At 47.2% G+C, this 18417-nt stretch overlaps 2 protein-coding genes across 7 annotated transcripts; one reads left to right on the forward strand and one right to left on the reverse strand.

Annotated features, from left to right (window-relative positions):
* The first annotated feature begins 1054 nt into the window (after positions 1–1054).
* On the forward strand, positions 1055–7857 carry GNPDA1 (glucosamine-6-phosphate deaminase 1). Of its 4 annotated transcripts, none has more exons than XM_040605061.1 (7): positions 1055–1074; positions 4159–4300; positions 4369–4470; positions 5481–5663; positions 6312–6496; positions 7177–7351; positions 7622–7857. In XM_040605061.1, exons 2-7 carry the CDS (start codon positions 4177–4179, stop codon positions 7717–7719), a joined length of 867 nt encoding a protein of 288 aa, XP_040460995.1. In that variant the 5' UTR covers positions 1055–1074; positions 4159–4176; the 3' UTR covers positions 7720–7857. The 4 variants fall into 4 exon arrangements, with proteins under 4 accessions (XP_040460995.1, XP_040460994.1, XP_040460993.1 ...); XM_040605060.1 differs by lacking the exon at positions 1055–1074 and adding an exon at positions 3960–4078; XM_040605059.1 differs by lacking the exon at positions 1055–1074 and adding an exon at positions 3994–4078 and having other exon boundaries at positions 4138–4300.
* Positions 7858–8934: 1077 nt separating this feature from the next.
* On the reverse strand, positions 8935–18070 carry RNF14 (ring finger protein 14). Of its 3 annotated transcripts, none has more exons than XM_040605055.1 (9): positions 17971–18070; positions 16797–16959; positions 16105–16256; positions 15227–15751; positions 14579–14807; positions 13754–13926; positions 13054–13184; positions 11863–11888; positions 8935–10307 (listed from the first exon to the last, which is right to left on the reverse strand). In XM_040605055.1, exons 2-9 carry the CDS (start codon positions 16948–16950, stop codon positions 10234–10236), a joined length of 1464 nt encoding a protein of 487 aa, XP_040460989.1. In that variant the 5' UTR covers positions 16951–16959; positions 17971–18070; the 3' UTR covers positions 8935–10233. The 3 variants fall into 3 exon arrangements, with proteins under 3 accessions (XP_040460989.1, XP_040460991.1, XP_040460992.1); XM_040605057.1 differs by having other exon boundaries at positions 17844–17975; XM_040605058.1 differs by lacking the exon at positions 8935–10307 and having other exon boundaries at positions 10336–11888.
* Positions 18071–18417: the final 347 nt, after the last annotated feature.

Raw genomic sequence — 18417 nt, forward strand, 5'->3', positions numbered from 1 at the left:
GACCTGAACTAACTAAAGGGCAATTCCATACCATAGGATGTCATGCTGAGGATATAAGCTGGGGGTGTTGGCCAGGGCCTGCCAATCGCTGCTGGGGGCCTGGCTGGGCATCAGTCAGTGAGCGGGAAGCAATTGTATTGTGCATAACTTGGTTGTCCACCCCCCTCCCCTTGGGTTTTATTCTTCTTTCTTTCTCTCTCCTTTTAATAACAATTGGTTTTATTATTATTATTATTTTATAGTATTTCAGTTATTAAATTGTTCTTATTTCAACCCACAAGTGTTACTTTTTTCTGATTCTCCTCCCCATCCCACTGAAGGGAGCGGAGAGGGAGCACGCAGCTGTGTGGTGCTTAGCTGCTGGCTGGGGTTAAACCACGACATTCCTTTTTGGCATCTGACATGGGGCACGAAGGGTTGAGATAACAACAGGTCTGATCAGAGTGTGTGGAAACAAGTTTGTCATTAAGTGTTCATTGTATTGGTTTAATGGTCACCAGTCACAGTGTTGCTTTATTTACTCTCAGAGTTGTTGCGCTTGTTCTCAGAGCTGTGTGACACCTTACTTGCAGCATATGCTCGCTGCTTTGGTATTAATTGCCCTTGGGGCCTGGGCCAAGGTTCTCGTTTTGTTGTACTTTGTAGTACTGGCTTGCAGTATGCTAGAATTGTTGGTTGTGAAACTAGTCAGGTCTGTGTACGCGGTATTGTCATCACCTTTGTACTTCTGGTGCCATCTCATGGGAACTATTAATAATTACACCTTTTGCCTTTTCTCAAGAGAGCCAGCCTGTGGGGGAAACATCTTCCTACACCCACTGCTCTTCTCCCAGCTAATTACAGAAGCGTTTAAAAATTTTGAAAACATGTCATCAACATGTGGGGCATTACAGCAGAAGTCTTCGTGAAAGGGAAGAAATAGTTCCAATCCTTCTGAAAGCTGGCTTCGCCATAAAACAAAGTAAGGTCAAGGCACCTGCACAGGAGATCCAGTTTTGGGGGAAAAAAATGGCAAGATGGACGTCATGAGATTCCCATGATGTGATAACAAAACAGCTTTGTCTCCACTAGCGGGTAAGACACAAACACAGGCTTTCCTTGGCGTTGTGGGTTTTTGGAGAATGCACATTCCAAACTACAGGCTGATTGTAAATGCATATAGGTTCCATTCGAAACATGAAACCACTCAGTATTCTTGCGAGGTGGGTTTTATAAGCTTTCCTGTCTGAAGGAGACATGCTCAGAAGCAGGAAGCAATCCTCCTTTTCTGAAGCAGGAATGCTGGACAGAGAGAAGGGTCTTCCAGAATTTGTGCGGGTGGGTTGTTGGGGGGTTTTTTTGGGTGGTGGGCAGCGGCTGCTTTTTATGCCTTTTCCAGTAGGGGCTATCGCGATTCTGAGAGGTGAAGGAAAGACTGCGATGCATGCCATGGTTCATGGGCTGGAGAAGCTGGCTGCCTGACAGCAGCGACTGGCAGGACAGGAAGCGACAGGGATGTTGCGCTTTTTCTCTAGGGTGGTGGTAGCTTACAATTGCTTTTGAGGGCAGGCGTGGCCAAGTGGTAGTAGGTGAAAGAATTACACGCAAAGTTCTTTTGTGCAGGCTTTAGAGTTTTCTGATGATTTCTCAACTTTAGAGAGCAGCTTGTGTCACGTGTAACTGGGCTGGTCGCTTTCTGGGAGGCAGCACCAACAGGCTGCAGGGACTGTGTCCCTGTGCTGCCACCTCATGTCTAGGAACGAAACTAGCTGGGATGGTTTGACTAGGAAATACATACATTAGTAATGCTTAATGACCTCGTAACGGTAGGCCTAGTCTTAAGTATGAAAACAATCATGTCAAGTTATGCAGTTTAGGTTCCTTTGCTCTCTTTTAGGAATCTGAGACTAAGGGTCTTGGCTGGTTTTGGGGTTTGGTTTGTTTGTTGGGTTTTGGTGGTTTCTACCACCTGCCATCCCACACGTGTGTGTTAATTCCTCTTTCCCAATTTCTCCCTGAACTTGGAAGGAGTAGAAATCTGTTTTGTTTTCTAGTTCAGGGTGTCTGGAGACAAATTCTGGAATGCGTATCTAAATATAAAAAGCATGACTTAAATCTGGAAGTGTATAACTTCTGTTTTCTGACACTGTTTTCCATAGTTCATTCCTGCTGTCAGCTGGCAACAGCCAGAAGAGCCAGGAATGCTGTGGGAGGCACTGTGTAAACTCCACACTCCCAGACCCTTGTTCTAAGGAGTACTAGCCAAGCTGCTTCCAGTATCTGGGAAAGGCACAAAGCAACACTAAATAACCACCACTGCACACTGGAGTCTGGGATGCCCATCTGTCTCTGGTGGGGCTCGGTAGGACAAAAAATGTTTTTATTCTCCTTTCACCTGCACATTGTGGGCACCACCTAGGGGCATCCGAGAGAGGAAAAATTGTTCAGTGCCTCTTGGAACACTTGGCCTTACGTAGGTCTTTTCAACACCTGAAAGAAGTTCAGTGGAAGAAACTGGATCAGAAAGGCTGTCTTTAAACAAGAGCCTGCCTTCTGGCAGCAGTGAGGATATGCGAACAGGCCTGGTTGTCTCGGGGTGGTTGAAAGCATAAAGGAAAATTGCTGAATTCCCAGGCAATTTCTGAAAGGTGAGAATCTGAGCCTGAGCTAGGTTTCTAAGTGCAGTTTGAAGGACAAAACTGGGAAAAAAAAGAGTGAGTTAAACAAAACTATGATAGCAGATGGTCTCTTGGCAATGGGCGACACCCATGCTTTTAAATTACTCCAGGCATGAAACACTGTATGATCACACCACATTTGCTACAGCTTCCTGCGGTGTGTCACCAGGTGTTCCAGCTGTCCTGTAATGAAAGGAATCCACGCTGAGGTGGAGGAGGACAAGCCTGCATAAGGTTATGCACCACCTAAACTGTTATAAAGTGAAAATAGTGCTGCTGTCATTGCAGAGTATGAATTTCATCCATAACACTTAAGAATTTGCCTTGGATTTCTCAAAATTCCTTCTGCTAAATGATTTAAATATTTTCAGTGGATAAATTAATAACTGGTTTTGTTTCAGGCAGAATTGCTCTGTGGTGAACACTGAAAATGCTAAATAATTTTAAGTCCAGTTTTTGTGGACAAAAAATGTATTCAGTCTTGATTTTTAGCAGAAAGCTCTGAAATTTAGTCTTAGAAAATGGAAAAAAACCTTCAGCTTTTTTTCTTTCATTTCTTCATCTTGCACTGGGATCTAGTAGGCTGTGTGTTAAGTGTGTACTTATCATGCAGTGGCGAAAACACGAGTGCATTCATAGAAGCTTTTCTCCACCTTGAACTGCATATATACATAACCATAGCTCAGTATATAATGATAAAGATTTGCTACTAAGTGAAAATCAGTAAAAAACCCAGGATTGTTTTTTAGTAAGTCGTATTTTAATTTGAAGTTCTGCATCGTTTTGACATTCGTAGATGATGTTTGTGTTTTTAAAGTTGGAGTTTTCAGCAGTTTATAGTAAACCGATCCAATAACTCAAAATGCGGTATTACTGTTTGTCTTCTCCAAGCCAGCCACGGGGCTTTAGAGCCTTGTCATAAGGCTTCCAAACTGAGGAGCCAATACTGCTCACAGCGCTGCTGAAACAAGTTCTCCTGTAGTACCAGTGCAGCAAAGTTAGAGAGAAAGGTGGGCGGGAAGCCTTAAATACCCAAACTGTTACTAGTCTTCTGGAGCTAGCAGCCTGTGGAGGGGACAGCTCTTGAAGAGTTAACAGCTCCGGCCAGGCCTTTGCAGGGCGCGCTGTGACCCTGCGGGGGGACTCGCACCGGCGGGCTCCTGAGGCGAGTGCCCGGCCCGCTCCTCCCGCCCGCGGGCTCCTGAGGCGAGTGCCCGGCCCGCTCCTCCCGCCCGCGGGCTCCTGGGGCGAGTGCCCGGCCCGCTCCTCCCGCCCGCGGGCTCCTGGGGCGAGCGGCCGGGAGGGGCCGGGCCCGGCGCTCACCGCCCACCTCGGGGCGGGCGCGGAGGGCGGCCGCGGCCGTGCCCGCTGAGGAGACCGGCGGGCAACGGCAGCGCGAGCGCGCGGCAGCAGGCAGGTAGGTGCGTGGGTGGGTGCGGGGTGAGCGGGGCGGCGGCGGTAAGATGGCCGCGCTCCTCAGCTCGGCTCCCGCCCTGCCCAGGCGACGCCCGGCCCCGCCATGAAGCTCGTCATTCTGGAGACGTACGAGCAGGCCAGCGAGTGGGCCGCCAAGTACATCCGCAACCGCATCGTCCAATTCGGGCCCGGCCCCGGGCGGTTCTTCACGCTGGGGCTGCCCACAGGTGGGTGCCGGGGCCGGGAGCGGGGCCGCGGGCCTCTCCCCGGGGCTGAGGTGGCACCTTCCCCGCAGGCGGCACGCCGCTGGGCTGCTACGGGAAGCTGGTGGAGTACTGCCGCAACGGGGACCTCTCCTTCAAGTACGTGAAAACCTTCAACATGGACGAGTACGTGGGTGAGTGCCCGCACGCAAGAAGCGTTTGGCTTTGGTCGGTCGTTCTGCGCGAGTGGCTGCGGTGCCCCCGCGCCGGCGCCGCGGCCGGCGGGGCGCATCCCGCCTGCAAAAGGGCAAGGTAGGAAGGGCTAAAGTCTGTATCAGCCAAGGGAGCGAACAGGGCCAGTTTGAAAGCATGCACAAGAAGTATTAAAGGGTGTCAGGGCTTGCCCGGTATTGCGCACAGCAGGCACTGCTGTATTTTTGCCTGAACTTAGGTATGATCAGCTAAGGGCTCACCTTACTATTTCAAGCTGAGAGAGCATGCAGTATGAACCACCGCCTTTGCTCTGGGATTATAAAGGTCGCTTGAGCTTCAGATCTCTTACAAGGACTGATGTGTTACCTGTCCAAGTGCCCTTCTGTAACCGGCGTGCGCTCCTGCTAAGATAGCAGAGGATTGTTTCATTTATGAAGCTGTGGTGAAATAGCCTTCTCAGAAGAAAGGGTACAGAGATCAGTGGCAAGCCTAAAGCTCCAAAGGTGAAAAACATACAAGCTAAATATTTGCTAATGCTGATTTTACTCTGGTCAATAGTTTTTTTCTGTGAACAATCCTTATCAAGCAACATTAGACAGTAGGCAGTCCAGTGTGGATTTATAGCATGTAGGGTGGGGGGGAAATGCACAAAGTTATTTTCCAGGCTTCTGCACAGTTTTTTAATCATTCCTCCTAATATGAACTGGAAGGAAGGCTGGAAGGTTAGTAACAGATGAGGCACAGTGCGTGCCTGCTTTTCTGGAACATCTATTGCATGTTAAAATGAGCATGTCTTACAGGAGCTGTTGCGATTGATTGTAATTTTGCTATTTAGGGAAATAAAAACAACTCACGGAAGTTGAGGGAGTCACAAATGACAGACAGAGAAAGCTGTGCTCTATTACCAAAGCCACTGCAGGGGCATATAGGTGTTTGTTACAGGTGAGAACTCTTTCAGTTGGTCTTAGTCCTGTGCATGCTCTGTTACCAGGTCTCCCAAGGGATCATCCGGAAAGTTACCATTCCTTCATGTGGAATAACTTCTTTAAGCATATTGACATCTTGGCAGAAAACGTTCACATTTTGGATGGAAATGCACCTGATCTACAAGCAGAATGCGATGCGTTTGAGGATAAAATCAAAGCCGCTGGAGGAATTGAACTCTTTGTTGGAGGTGAAAACCCAAAGGACTAGCCGTTTCTGAACACCGGCAGGCAGCACTGCCTGTCTTCCACCAGCTATCTCACTTACTGTCAGGAGAGTTTATCTTCAGTGCAGTCCGGTGGATTTGCATTGAAAGCCACCCCATATTCTGTCACTCTGGGCGCTCATGGGTGCTGGCAACCTTGTCTTTCACTGTACCACTCCTCCAGTTTTAAGTATTTCAATCTAGTAAGTGAATTGTTCAGGAAACAATTAGTAGGAGAAACAAGCTGGGCTAGAATTGTACCAAATATAAATTGTATTACAATTGCCAGTGCAAAGAGGAAGCTGCTAGGAGTAGAGTCCTCTGAGCCAACACGAGCTTAATGCAAGCTTTTCCCATCAGCTTGCCTTAAGATTCTGCTGTCTACTTTGCTTTATTGTTCTCCCAGCACACTTAGGGCAGAGTCTCTGTTGGCCTCAGAGGGGACTTTTGCTGTCATTCCTACCAGAAGAAAATTTGAGCTTGAGCAGAAAAATTGCAAGTGTTTTCCTCCAATCTGTATCTGTTCCTGGAAGCATTGAATGCCCTTTATATCCTCCTGAATAGGAGTGCTGTTGGCTCTGCCTCCTACAATAACTGTTAGAGCCAGACTTTGTCAAACTGTCTCTGTCACAGGTATCGGCCCAGACGGTCACATTGCCTTCAACGAGCCTGGATCAAGCTTGGTATCCAGGACACGGGTGAAGACCTTGGCTATGGACACTATCTTGGCTAACGCCAGGTTCTTCGATGGTGACCTCTCCAAAGTCCCCACAATGGCTTTGACAGTCGGAGTAGGCACTGTCATGGATGCCAGAGAGGTTAGGAGAAAAGCAGTGACTTCATACAGTAGCTCCTGAGCAGGGCTTCCTGGAGTGCCTGAGATTTTCCAGTCCTGGAGCAGCAAGGCACCCTGCTGGCACAGGCCAGCTTATGCTTTTCCTGCCACAGGCGGCTGAATTGAATTCCTGATCCTCCTGTTCTGTTGCATCCTGCAACACTGTGGAAAGGCTCTTGCTCTGTCTTCCATTTCCGCTCTGCTAACGCTTAAATTTGCATAACCCTGCAGTACAGCTGTTATCCACAGGGAGCTAGAAAGCTTTGGGAGGATGTCTTCGGTAAATAATTTCATCTGGGGAAATAACTGCAAGAATCACTGGTTGACTTGACGTTACACCAGCAGATCATGAAAACTGTATGGGATAACTTTTAACTGAGACTATACCTTGATTTATACTTGTTAAGTCTCCGCATATAGGTGCCTAACAGGGGAGCTAAAAGGATGTGAAACGTTACGATGACCCATCAGGCTATGATTTAATTTGACAAATAAAATACAGACAGAACTGTGATACAGTGAAGTGCCTCTGTGGAGGATGACAGAGATCTCCCCCTGTTAGGCACCAGGGCAGCCTGCTCTCGGTTCAGCAGGGTGTGGGTGTGCTCATTCTGAACGCATTTTCTGGACCCTAACTGCCATCCTCTGTGTCTCGGAGTCCAGGTGATGATTCTTATCACAGGAGCCCACAAAGCCTTTGCTTTGTACAAAGCTATTGAGGAAGGTGTCAACCACATGTGGACAGTATCTGCTTTCCAGAAGCACCCCAACACTGTGTTTGTGTGTGATGAGGATGCCACGCTGGAACTCAAAGTTAAGACAGTGAAATACTTTAAAGGTGAGCGTTTGACCAGGCCAAGCAGCTGTTAGTTTTGAAGCCATGCTTTCCATTAGATCTTTGTTTGATCAGCTCCTAAAGGAGTATGTTCCTTAAATAATAACAGCTGAGGTGTACAGCAATAATAAAAGTACAAAGGTAAATGCTTAACTGTATGGGTATGGGAGCAAGGGACCAAGGGCTCTAGCAATGTCTAGTTTCATTAGCATCCAATGAATGAGAATTGTGCTTTATTATCTATTTAAGTCATCTTCTTACTTTGTACATCAGGTTTAATGCTGGTTCACAACAAGCTTGTGGAACCCTTATACAGCATGAAGGAGATGGAAGCAGAAAGGAGCCAGTCTAAGAAGCCATACAGCGATTAATTGGAGTAGTGCTGAACCAGCTTTTCTGTTGAAAACCAGCTGTGAGAAAAGGGAACTGCTGCAGAATCTTGTATTTGTTCTTAAATCAGCAAAATGATTGTGTCCTTGCTTCTGTCCATTAAAAAGACAGATGCCAAACACCTGCCTTAATTACCCAAATAAGGATGGGCTCCAGCACACTTGCGTTCCACTAACTTACTCTCTGAAGGTAAAGTTAATGGAGGATGAGTTTTTAATCTGTGAATGGACTGAAGGCCACAAAACACAAATATGAAGATACAGGGAAGTACAATGTTGCAGAAACCAAATGGGTATTGCTTTGGGATGCATTCCTTGCTGTTAGGACAGGTACCTTTTGTATGATTCCCCCTCACAAAGATCTCTTGCATTACAGTCATTTAAAATGTGAACTGAGCAGCTTTAGTGTGACGGTTTAACAGCAGTGTGCTTCACAGCTGTGAGGAGGTCATCAAGGAGATGAAGCCAGGCTGCCCTGGGCAGTGCATGGGGGAAGATGAGAAGAGGCAACGGGGCTTGAGTTGAGACAAGATGCTTAGACTGGATGTAAGGAAAAAAAACTCCCCAGAGGGACAGTCAAGCAGTGGGGCAGGCTGCCCAGAGAGGCTGCCCAGTCCGTCCTTAAGAGTTTTTCAAGACCTGACTGGATAAAGCCCTGTCTGAACCCTGCTTTGAGCTCTACCGTCTCAGCAAGAGAGAGGCTATAGGCAGCATTCACCAGTGCTGTAATGATAATGCATTTTATGTATCGGTATGCTTTTGTTTGTTGTCACACAAGAAGCCTTACATGTTCAGTTTTGGGGTATAATTTTCTATGCCCTGGTGCTTTATGAAGTACACTACAGGAGGGTAGATTTGTTTAGATTAAACCTAAGTGATTTCTCCCTGTGCTGCTCAGTACTGTCTTAATTTGTGTCAGTGCAGAGCCTGAAGCGGTTCTCTCTCCCCTCGACATCCCCCCCGCCCCTTCCCTGCCCAGTGCTTTATATTGCTGCAAGTACATGCCATATAACCCTCAAAAAAACCACCCTGTTCCCCCTGGCTTCAGCCTGTGTTTAATTACAAAGCCCCACACAGGTGGACAACAGCCTGTATTGGCAAAAACCCACCAGTTCTGAAACTCGATTCCCGAGTTTCCTATCAAATGCAGTCACATGAGGAGCAAGACAAACAAGGCAGCATTTATTTATGCAGAAATTTTGTAAGCTGTCGATCTGTAATTAACTTTCTACGCTAAATGTCTTTTTTTTTTTAATGGTTACATTGACTGGACCGTTTGTGGCTGAACAGGAAGGACTTGGAATACCATCTTTGAACAGACCACCACAACCTTCAGAGCATGAGAAAGACCTCGTAGCTTGCACAAGGTTTCTCTGTTGCCTAGAAGCAAAGCTGTATTGAAAGCAGTTTGGTAGACATAGCTGCTGCTGCTCCCTGCTTCGAGAGCTGCCTGCTTTGTCCAGTCTGCTGGCCGGTTTCCACCAAACACCTGCTATGGTTCTGTCCTGCCAGCAGCAGCCATTTCATGTAAAAAAGTGGGGAACCCTGATGGAGAAAGGAGGGGGTGACAGCTCTCTACCTAGTACCACAGTGTCTGCAAATAATCTGATGCTGCTGGTGCATGCACAGAAACGGAGAAAGTGAGGTCTGCAAGAGGGGGAAAACCCCCAAACCCTGAAGAAACTGCAGCACGTTACGAGTTGCCCACCATGCTGTCTGCCTGTAAAGACAGGTTCTGGTTTTAGCTGTCCTACCTTTGCGACACCAGCTGATTGTCCCCTCTTCAGAGGGTCTATCCCCTTCTGCCTCACTGCAGAATGTGGGAGCTCCAGCCCAGGGGTCCCCAAGTGCCCAGAGTTCACAGACACAGTGGTGACTACATCACTGTTCCTTCTCTCTCCAAACTTCTTGAAAAGCAGAGGTAGTTCACTGCAACATCTTCAAATACTTCACTGTAGCACTTACGCTCTGGCAGGCATCCCCAGCCACAGCTTTTCATCCCAGTGTACCCCCTGGCATCCGGGACCGGCCCAGCCTCCTGTAGGGTTAAGAGATCCATCCTCCACCCAGGCAGGACAACGGGGTTTAAGCACACACCCCGTGTCACAGACATTGCCCATCTGCCCACAAAAGCAGTTCAGCAGGAAGAAGCTCCTCCTGAAAGCAGGCAGCTTTTGGATTCAGCCTGTAGAGTTAAAATTGTGGCCAGAGTGGAAATGACTGGGGATCGCAGCTCAGAGCTGGCTACATCCAGTGCAGTGAGCGCAGAGCAACGTCAACGATGGCACCACGTAGGAGTTAGGGGCTCGTACCTCCGAAAGGAAATGAGGGCTCATGGGTCAGAGGGCACTCTGCATACATAAATGTCCAAACATTTATCAGTTGAACACATCCTCTGCCAGCTTCACTTGAGAGCTTTGTGCAAGCCAGGTCTGGTCGACATCATTCTATGGACGACCACGTGCACGAGGGCCTTGGCCCTGTAGCAGATGTGGGCTAGAAGCGATCATCACCCAGACGCAAAGTAGAGCTGTCCCACACACAACCTGTGCTGCCATATACATGCCAGACTGAAGACAAAACGGGGAGACAACTATGTTTACTGTCTTAAAGTGAATTTAGTGCATGTGAAAGGTGCAGGAAATACAATTCAAACCATACACAATGTAAACTTTCCCTACATGCTGTCCTATAGCCTAAACCGAGACAAAGAGATCCACCCTTTATCATCTCATCTTTTTAATCACTGCCAATTCTAATAGCACAGACTTTAATCCTCTGTGAAGGGAACTAAATCAGCACTCGTTTTGGCCAGATTATCCGAGCATAAATTTATTTACTATCGGTCAAAACTGAGTGAGAGGTGTTTACCTTGAGTTTCTGAAGAGTATTTCAGCTCCTGAGCTATCCATCCGGACCCTGCTATTTGTTCTGAACACAGCACATGCAGTTTTCATTTCAAAACAAATATTTAGACCATTCTGCAAGTGGAAAAACTTCTAAAAAATTAGTGGCTCCCTCCAGTAATTACTTTCACAATCACAAAACTACTTACTGAGATTTTAGGGTAAACAACTTGGGTTTTGAAATAATTTGAAGGGCAAAAACAGTGGAAAGAAGGCATCAAGTCCAGAAGCAAAACTCAACTAATCAAATTCCTCATATGAAGGGGTTAGTAAAAAATAAATTACTTCACCATCTGAGAAGACAAGGTAATTTTCAGTATCTTGAGGAATTCAAGTTAATATCAACTATGTATCGTATCCATAAAAATGTGTTTCAATATGTGACACACTTTTCACCCTCTCACTGGCCACATACTCAGTTCATCGCCTTAGCACTCATCACTGTCAAAATAAGGAGAGGCAACGCGAGTGAACAGAACAGCAATGCTGAGATGAGTCAGACTGATTTGAATTTGTGGAAATGGTTGTCATCCATTTTCTGCCAAAGCATTTAGTAATGCAAAGGCCCAGGCACTAGAGCCGGTAAGAAGGGGGTTAGGGATAATCAACTTTAGCATCATTAGGAAGTATCAGTGACAGAGCTGCTTTTCAGAGAAATGGGTCAGGAAATGCTATAGAAGCAACAAGTTCAGCTGCTAAATACGGAAGAAATTTTCTGTATTGAATCAGAAAACTTTCCCTGTCCAAGCAGCATCAGTTCCAGAAAGAGCACTACAGCCATAATAAAAGTGCCCGAAAACTCACAATGGATATGAGCCAAGATCCTAAAAAGGTCAGCCTCCCTAAAGGGAACTGCCAAATACTTCTATGATTTGGGGGTTCAGGTTTTTTGCTTGCTTTTGAAAAAGGGGCACCTCTTAGTAAGTATTTTCATAGTAATTTTCCAACTTCTGACTGGTTGTATTTGTCTTTAACAATCAATATGATTATTGGGGCCTTCCATGGTGTTCCTGACCACAGGATGGGTAAAATGGTCTCCTTTGGTTTTGGCAACAGCCTCTGAAATGTGACTATCCTGCAGTGCAAGGTAGTTATTCTTCTATCATGTAATGGAAGTGAAAAGCAAACAAATGACACAAAAATGGAAAGCATCTGTCTCTGGTTTGTTCTGCTGTTGTTGCTAGAAAAAGCTACTGGTCTTCAACTTCCCAGAACTCACCATCAATATGCATGGCTTGAAACAATCTGAAAGAAAGCAAATAATTTACATCAGGATGTTAAAAAAGTAAAATATGTTAAAAAAACCCACAATCTAAATGTGACAAAAAATACAAAAGCAGAAAGTTTCACTATTCTTTTCCAGTATCATAAACGCCTCATGCTGCGGTCCTCAAAGTTGATTAAAATAAGCCGCTCTGCACTTCTACAGCACATTACACCAGAAGGTTTTGCAGTACCTCACAAACATGTCGTCTCAAGAAATCCCTGAAAATTATTACTAATCCAAAAATGCATGAGAAGACACCTAGCCCACTAGTTCCTAGTTGGTCTTTAGGCAGCAATATTCCAGCAGGCCAAGCCTGCCTGCTCCCAACAGCTTACGATCTAACCTGACAACACAGAGCTGGGCAAACAGCTGTAACGTATAAATAGTGGGGCGAACAAAAGGCAAGAAAATATTCCGATAGGCAGAGATTAAGGTAAATGGACAGAAAAAAGAACACCAGAACAAAACCAGAAAGGAAAATGGGGTAGGAAGTGAAAAAAATCCTGTTGGGAGAAGGAATGGTGAAAAAGAAGGGCCAAGAGAGAAAAGTAATGCCTGTCAGGCACATCTGTTACAGCAGAACACAGTGGAGGACTGAGTGAACTACTGGTATTTTGACTTCTGTATCCAGGCACTGCATATCACCGCAGTGGGCACAGGACCCAGCGGAATACACACAAACGCAGAGGCTGCCTACGACTCCTCTCCGACCCGCCTGCCCTTTCGTTCGTGCTGACAGTAGCGGCACCCTTTGTCTCTGGATACATCGCTAACAGAGATGACATAAGGCAAGTTTGCAGCTTTCTAGAAGCATCTCTTACCCAAAACCTTGTGCTGCCCCTGAGCATCTCCAAGGAAACTTCACTACAGGCTGTCTCCTAGTCAGAGGCAGCAAATAAAGTATTAGGAACAGGCCCAGAAGACTTCTCTAGAATTTATAAACCAAAAGTTCTTAAAAAGCAAAACCATATCCCGAATCACTCCTGTTTTTTTATTGTTAGTGTTGAGTCCTTGTCAGTGTAAATATTTGAAAGAAGAAACCATGTAACTACAGATTTCAAGGTAAGAATAATCTGAGAGAGACTATAAGAAAAAGGAGAAAAATAAGTGGCACAGCACTAGAAGGGACACGTCAATACGTACCTGTTAAAGCATGGGGAAGATGGATCGTTGAAGTGCCTGTATGGGTTCACCCTTGACAGAGAACCCATACAAAGCCAGCAGAAATACTGCATGCAGCCAGTGCACGTCATTTTGTTACAGCCATCTAGTTTCTGAGGGGAAGAAAACAAGAAACAGCAGTAACAAAATCAGTCAGGCCTGCCTCTATGTGGTAACAGTCCTCAAAACCACATCAGCTAATGAATACATTTTATACCAACTCTGTTGTAACACTGGTATCTTCTCACCCTTCAAAAGAACTAGGGGCTAGAATCAGAGAATTGTAAATTGGCTATAACACTAGTAATACTGGAAATTAATATTTTTCTGAAGCTAGTTTTATCTCCTGGCCGTAGCCTGAAACAGCAGTAGCCTGAAACACAGGGAAAACAAAAGGGATTCATATGGATCCATAGTCAACCTGGATCTTTTTAGTACTGAGTCTGAACAGTACCAGTTGCTGTATTTACTCAAGTCCCTGAGCTCCAGAAACATCACCTTTTCTACAGAACACAGACAGAAATGGAAAGTTCTCATACTGTTTCCTAGAAATTTACCTACCCAGGTGAACTTGGAGGCTACAAACAAATCTCTGTTTCAGCCTAAATAAGATCTGACTCGATTTATGTTAGTAACCCTCAACAGTAACTACGATCCTTCAGCCTTTCCCTTCCATGCTTACCTCTATAGGAGTCCCACAGCAAGGGCAAGACTTGGAGTTCTTTTCTAGCCATTCCTTACTCTCCATCTCCTCAAGGGCTTTCTGAATCACCCGTTTGCCATAGCGTTGTTCCAAAAATCTTTTACTTGCCTCATCTGCTTCTAGATACTCATTTCGCAATTCCATTAATTTCTCTGGAAATAAAATAAAACAAAACAGCTTTTGTAATATATTATATAAAGATGTCCAGCTAATAACAGCATGAAGTATTCTCGAAGGAAACTAACATCACTAATTGAAAAGCAAGTGCAACATTAGAATACATAAGAAAAAGATGAGACTATTAAAACCCCGCTACCCCAAAATTCAACTGTTTTACACCATTTCATTATAATAAGAGACAAGTCAATGGAATTAGAACAAGTCTACAATGTAAAATAAATGGAAGAATGGAAATATTTTTTCTGAACATACATTTAATGAAACTTTGTCACTGGATTTTGAGGTTAAACAGGCAGAGTAGCATCCACCTAATTCCAGCATCAACTCTGACAACAGAAAGTAGTGGATTCATAGGAAAGCGTAAAAAAGGGCACATATAAAATTATTCTTCCCCTGCTATGGCCCCTCAGCATTTGGCCATCAGCAGTTTAGGGACCTCCTGAGCTGTGGTGTGTCAAAGGAACAATTTTTAATTGTCAGCAACAGACCTACTCCAAATGAATCTGCCTGATCTTTTAGAAAGCTCACACAGTGATGAGTTTCCTTGCTTCATTTCTGACTTCCAGTCTTTTTCACATGAGACTTAACTGCTTCTCCATCCACTTCTGAAATACGATGACTCACCTGCGGTGACTTTACACGGAGAGACCCCATGGTAAGTCATCCTGCAGAGGGTACAAAAAGCATAGTTGCAACAGGAACACATGCCCATGGTGCAGCCCGGTTCCTGCATGACCGGTGTCTGGCAGCCGGGGCGGGGGCAGTACACTACATCCGCCATCAGGTCCAGGCTGGACTGCAGAAGCAGGCGGTCATAGCGCGCAAACAGCTGCTCTCCAACCAGCTCTTTCACCTAAACAAAGATCAAAGACAGATTGTGTGCATCTGAAATTCTGAGCTGGCAAGCTTCAGCAAAAACCAGCAAGTCAATGAAAAAGTACCTACAGCTGGTATGAATCCACTTTATAGCCTCCCGTGGGTCATGAAAATACTCCTATAAATGCTATTTTAATAACAATTAATCAAACGAAAAGCATGCAGTGTTGAATGCAATGGGACACTAATTCAGACCTCTGATCAATGCCAGTACTAATAAAGCAGGCAAAAGTGATCCGGTTTTAAGTCCGATGCCTCTGTGTGGCTCAGAGCATGAAAAAAATTTCCCTGGGGATATTCATTCACAACGCTCACCATGAAAAGCCACACTTTGTCTTCTGTAATTATTGGCAAGTTAGCAGAATGCCACCAGCCCTGCTTGCACACTTCTATTACCTGGCCAGGAGTAGCAACAGAAGAACACTTCGGTTCCGGGCAGTTGAGGCAGCGGACCTGACCATCCCTGATCTGTATTTCAAAGTAGTCCTTCAGGCAGGCTTTGCAGTACACGTGGCTGCACTCGATGAAGTACATACACTCACTACCCAGCTTCTCACAGAAGCAGATATTGCACAAGTACATCTTACTGTTAAAGCACTTCCTCCTCTGAGCCTGATCAAAGTCCAAGATTTCCCTAATCAGACTCGACAATGATTCCACATCCTGTACAGCTCTTGCATCAATGACTTCTTCTTTGGCTGCGGCACAGCCTGCTGCACCACCACTATCCTCGCTGTCAAGAGGGACCAAAGGTGTCCTGCTCTGCCCACTCCCTGGACAGCACAGTTTTAGCTCGTATGGGGAGGAAATATTCAGGTAATTCAGTGTTTCTTCCTTCAGAAACTGCATCCAGGCAAATAAGACCACACAGCCTCGGTTCTCTTCCCATACGTTGTCCAAGTGTTTGCAAAGAGCACTGAGCTAGGGAAGAAAAAAACATTCCAGATTTCAGTAAGTTCTGACAACTTGTTACCATCTTCCTCTCCTCCCACAGCCAGCCTTGGTGCACACTTAAGATTTCAGATACTGGAGGGTTTAATATATACAGAGAATACACATAAAATAATGCTCACAGATGCAAACTGTCATTCCTCAGAATGGTGACCAAACACAAACGAGTAGGAAAGAAAAGAAGAGCCAACTAAAAGAGTAATTGTAAATGTGTCTTAATTTTCCTTTCATCTACTATATTAACATCCCCCAGAGCACTGTTAATTATGAACTTGCTCATGAACACAAAAGCTCTGTTAAAATGTTAAAACCATTGTGCAAACCTGGGCCTGGGAGAGCCATTTCCCACTGAGGGTGAACGCCGGCGGGGAGGTTGACGGGTAGTCTGGTGGGAGCTCAAAATTCAGCACGAGGGGAGGCAGAAAGCAAACGGTGTACTCAAACCCACCGCTCTGCAGGTTCTCCGGGGAACTGTCTGAATCAGAGACAATTGAGACAGCTTGAGAAATAAAAGAAAGGAAAAACTAAGGAACTGCACCTGTTTATGACAGCACCCAATATATGTCTTTTCATTTGATAGATTTCTGGGTTTAAAATTATTTATCCAACTGTAAATAACAAAAACTTCTCAGTGCAGTAAAATATCATGGGTTTGCATCTATACGATTAAAACAGCAAACCCTAGGACTGTGAAATACAAGATCCTGCGCAAACCGAGAACCTGGAAAGACTTATCCTCAAGGGGGAAAAAAAAACCCAACACCAAAACTTAATTATTTCAAAGGCATACTATTACTCATTTCTTAATTTTAAACCTCAATAAAGAGATTATATATATGATGAAACCACCAGCTCAGGTATAAACGCCAGGAACAGCACAAGCACAGCACAGGTCGGTCCTGGTGCTCTCCATGGGTGCTCCTACACATTGCCACCGCAGCGACCACCATGCGAGTACCAGACAATCGGCTCGGCACAACCTGACGCTGGGGTGACACAGAACATCGCAACTCACCGCTCACGAATACTTTGAAGTTTTGGGGTAACTCCAGACAAATTCTTGTTTCTCCTCCTTGGGCGGACTCGGCTCTCTTGAACTCATCTTCGTCATATATGCTAGCCAAAGCCAGCAGCTCGTCCTCCTGAGCTTCTTTGTCTTCTGAAGACATTTAAATTTCCTGTGGAGTTAACACCACTCTACAACATCAACCAAGTTAACACATCCTATTCAAATTATTAATTTTGGTAGCTATTTTATACTACTATAAGACTTAGAAACCAAAGTAAGTGATATAAAACAAGGTAAAATATAACACAGCTTTTTTTACAGGTTCAAAAATATCGATAGCTTGATAAAATAAAAAAAAGCACCTTAAGAGAACATTGGAAAGTCAAAAAGCAGACCGTAAATAAGTGTTGATGGCCAAGGACAGCTGCAAGGCCGGGCGGTGGGGGGGAGACGGTGAAATACACCAACGGCAAAAGCGGCGGGGCACAATCCGTGAGCGTGTGAAAGGGACAACGGACCCGAAGGCAAGCACCGGGACCGGGGCCGCGGCCCAGCGCCCTGCACCAGGCGCGGCAACAGCCCCGTGCGCGCAGCGCCGCTGGCGGCGGCCGGGGCCTCCCGCGCAGGCACCGGGCGGGCGTGGGACCGGGACCGCGGGCCGCAGCTGCCGGCCGGGCCGGGCTGGGCTCCCTCCCTTCCCGGGGGTCCCGGGGCCTTCTTGCCCTTACCGGGGGGGGGGGTCCCGGGGCCCGCCCGCGCTGGCCGGGAGGGGGCTGGCGGCGCTGCCCAGGCTTCGCGGCCCCGCACTCCGTCCCGCTGCGCCCGGCGCCGTGCGACCCCTCCCGGCGCTGTCGCTGTCGTTGCGCGGGCCCGGGCCCGCCCGGTAACTCACAGCACCGATACAATCGTTGGTATTTTCCAGCTCCCCGGCGCAGGCTGCGATGGCCGCGGCCCCCGGGCCTGGCAGCCCGGCAGGGCCCCCCCGCTCCCCGCCGGGGGGCAGCAGCCCCAGCACCGCGCGGCGCAGGAACGAACGAAGAAACAGAAACAAACCGGAAAGAATCTCCAAGCCCGCCCCCACCCCGCCGGGGGCAGCGCGGCCGCCCGGGGCTCTCGGCCCGCCGAGGCGGAGAGAGGCCCGGCCCGGCAGCCCCGCGCTACCGCCCGGCCCGGCGCTCACCTCGGCCGCAGGCAGCCGCCAGCGGGCCCGGGCACTGCGAGGCGGCAGCTCGGCCCGGCCCCGGCCGGTGCCGCGGCTGGGGCGGCGCAGGGAGGGGGCGGGGGAAGGGCCGGGGGCCCGCCCCGCAGCGCCCCCGGCGGCTGGGAGGGGCGGCGGCGCCGGGCGCGGAGCTCCGGGGTCCAGGGCTGCCGCTGGCACCGAGCCCCCCGCAGTAGCGGCGGCGGCCACCCGACGGCATCCAGCGCCTTCATTCCTTGCAACTGCTGAACGCGCGGCTCAGCGCTGGGCGGTAACACGCAGATCAACGTTTGCAAGTTCAGTGACAGTCAGCACTAGAAGCAAATCATTGTATAAAGCTCATAGGAGGAAAAAAACCACCACACCCCACAAAACCCTAACGCGTCAGATGTTTTCCCAGGGGAAAACAAAACCCGCCCCAGCATTCCC

This window comes from Falco naumanni, chromosome 8, assembly GCF_017639655.2.
Source record: "Falco naumanni isolate bFalNau1 chromosome 8, bFalNau1.pat, whole genome shotgun sequence".
Classification (NCBI taxonomy): Eukaryota; Metazoa; Chordata; class Aves; order Falconiformes; family Falconidae; genus Falco; species Falco naumanni.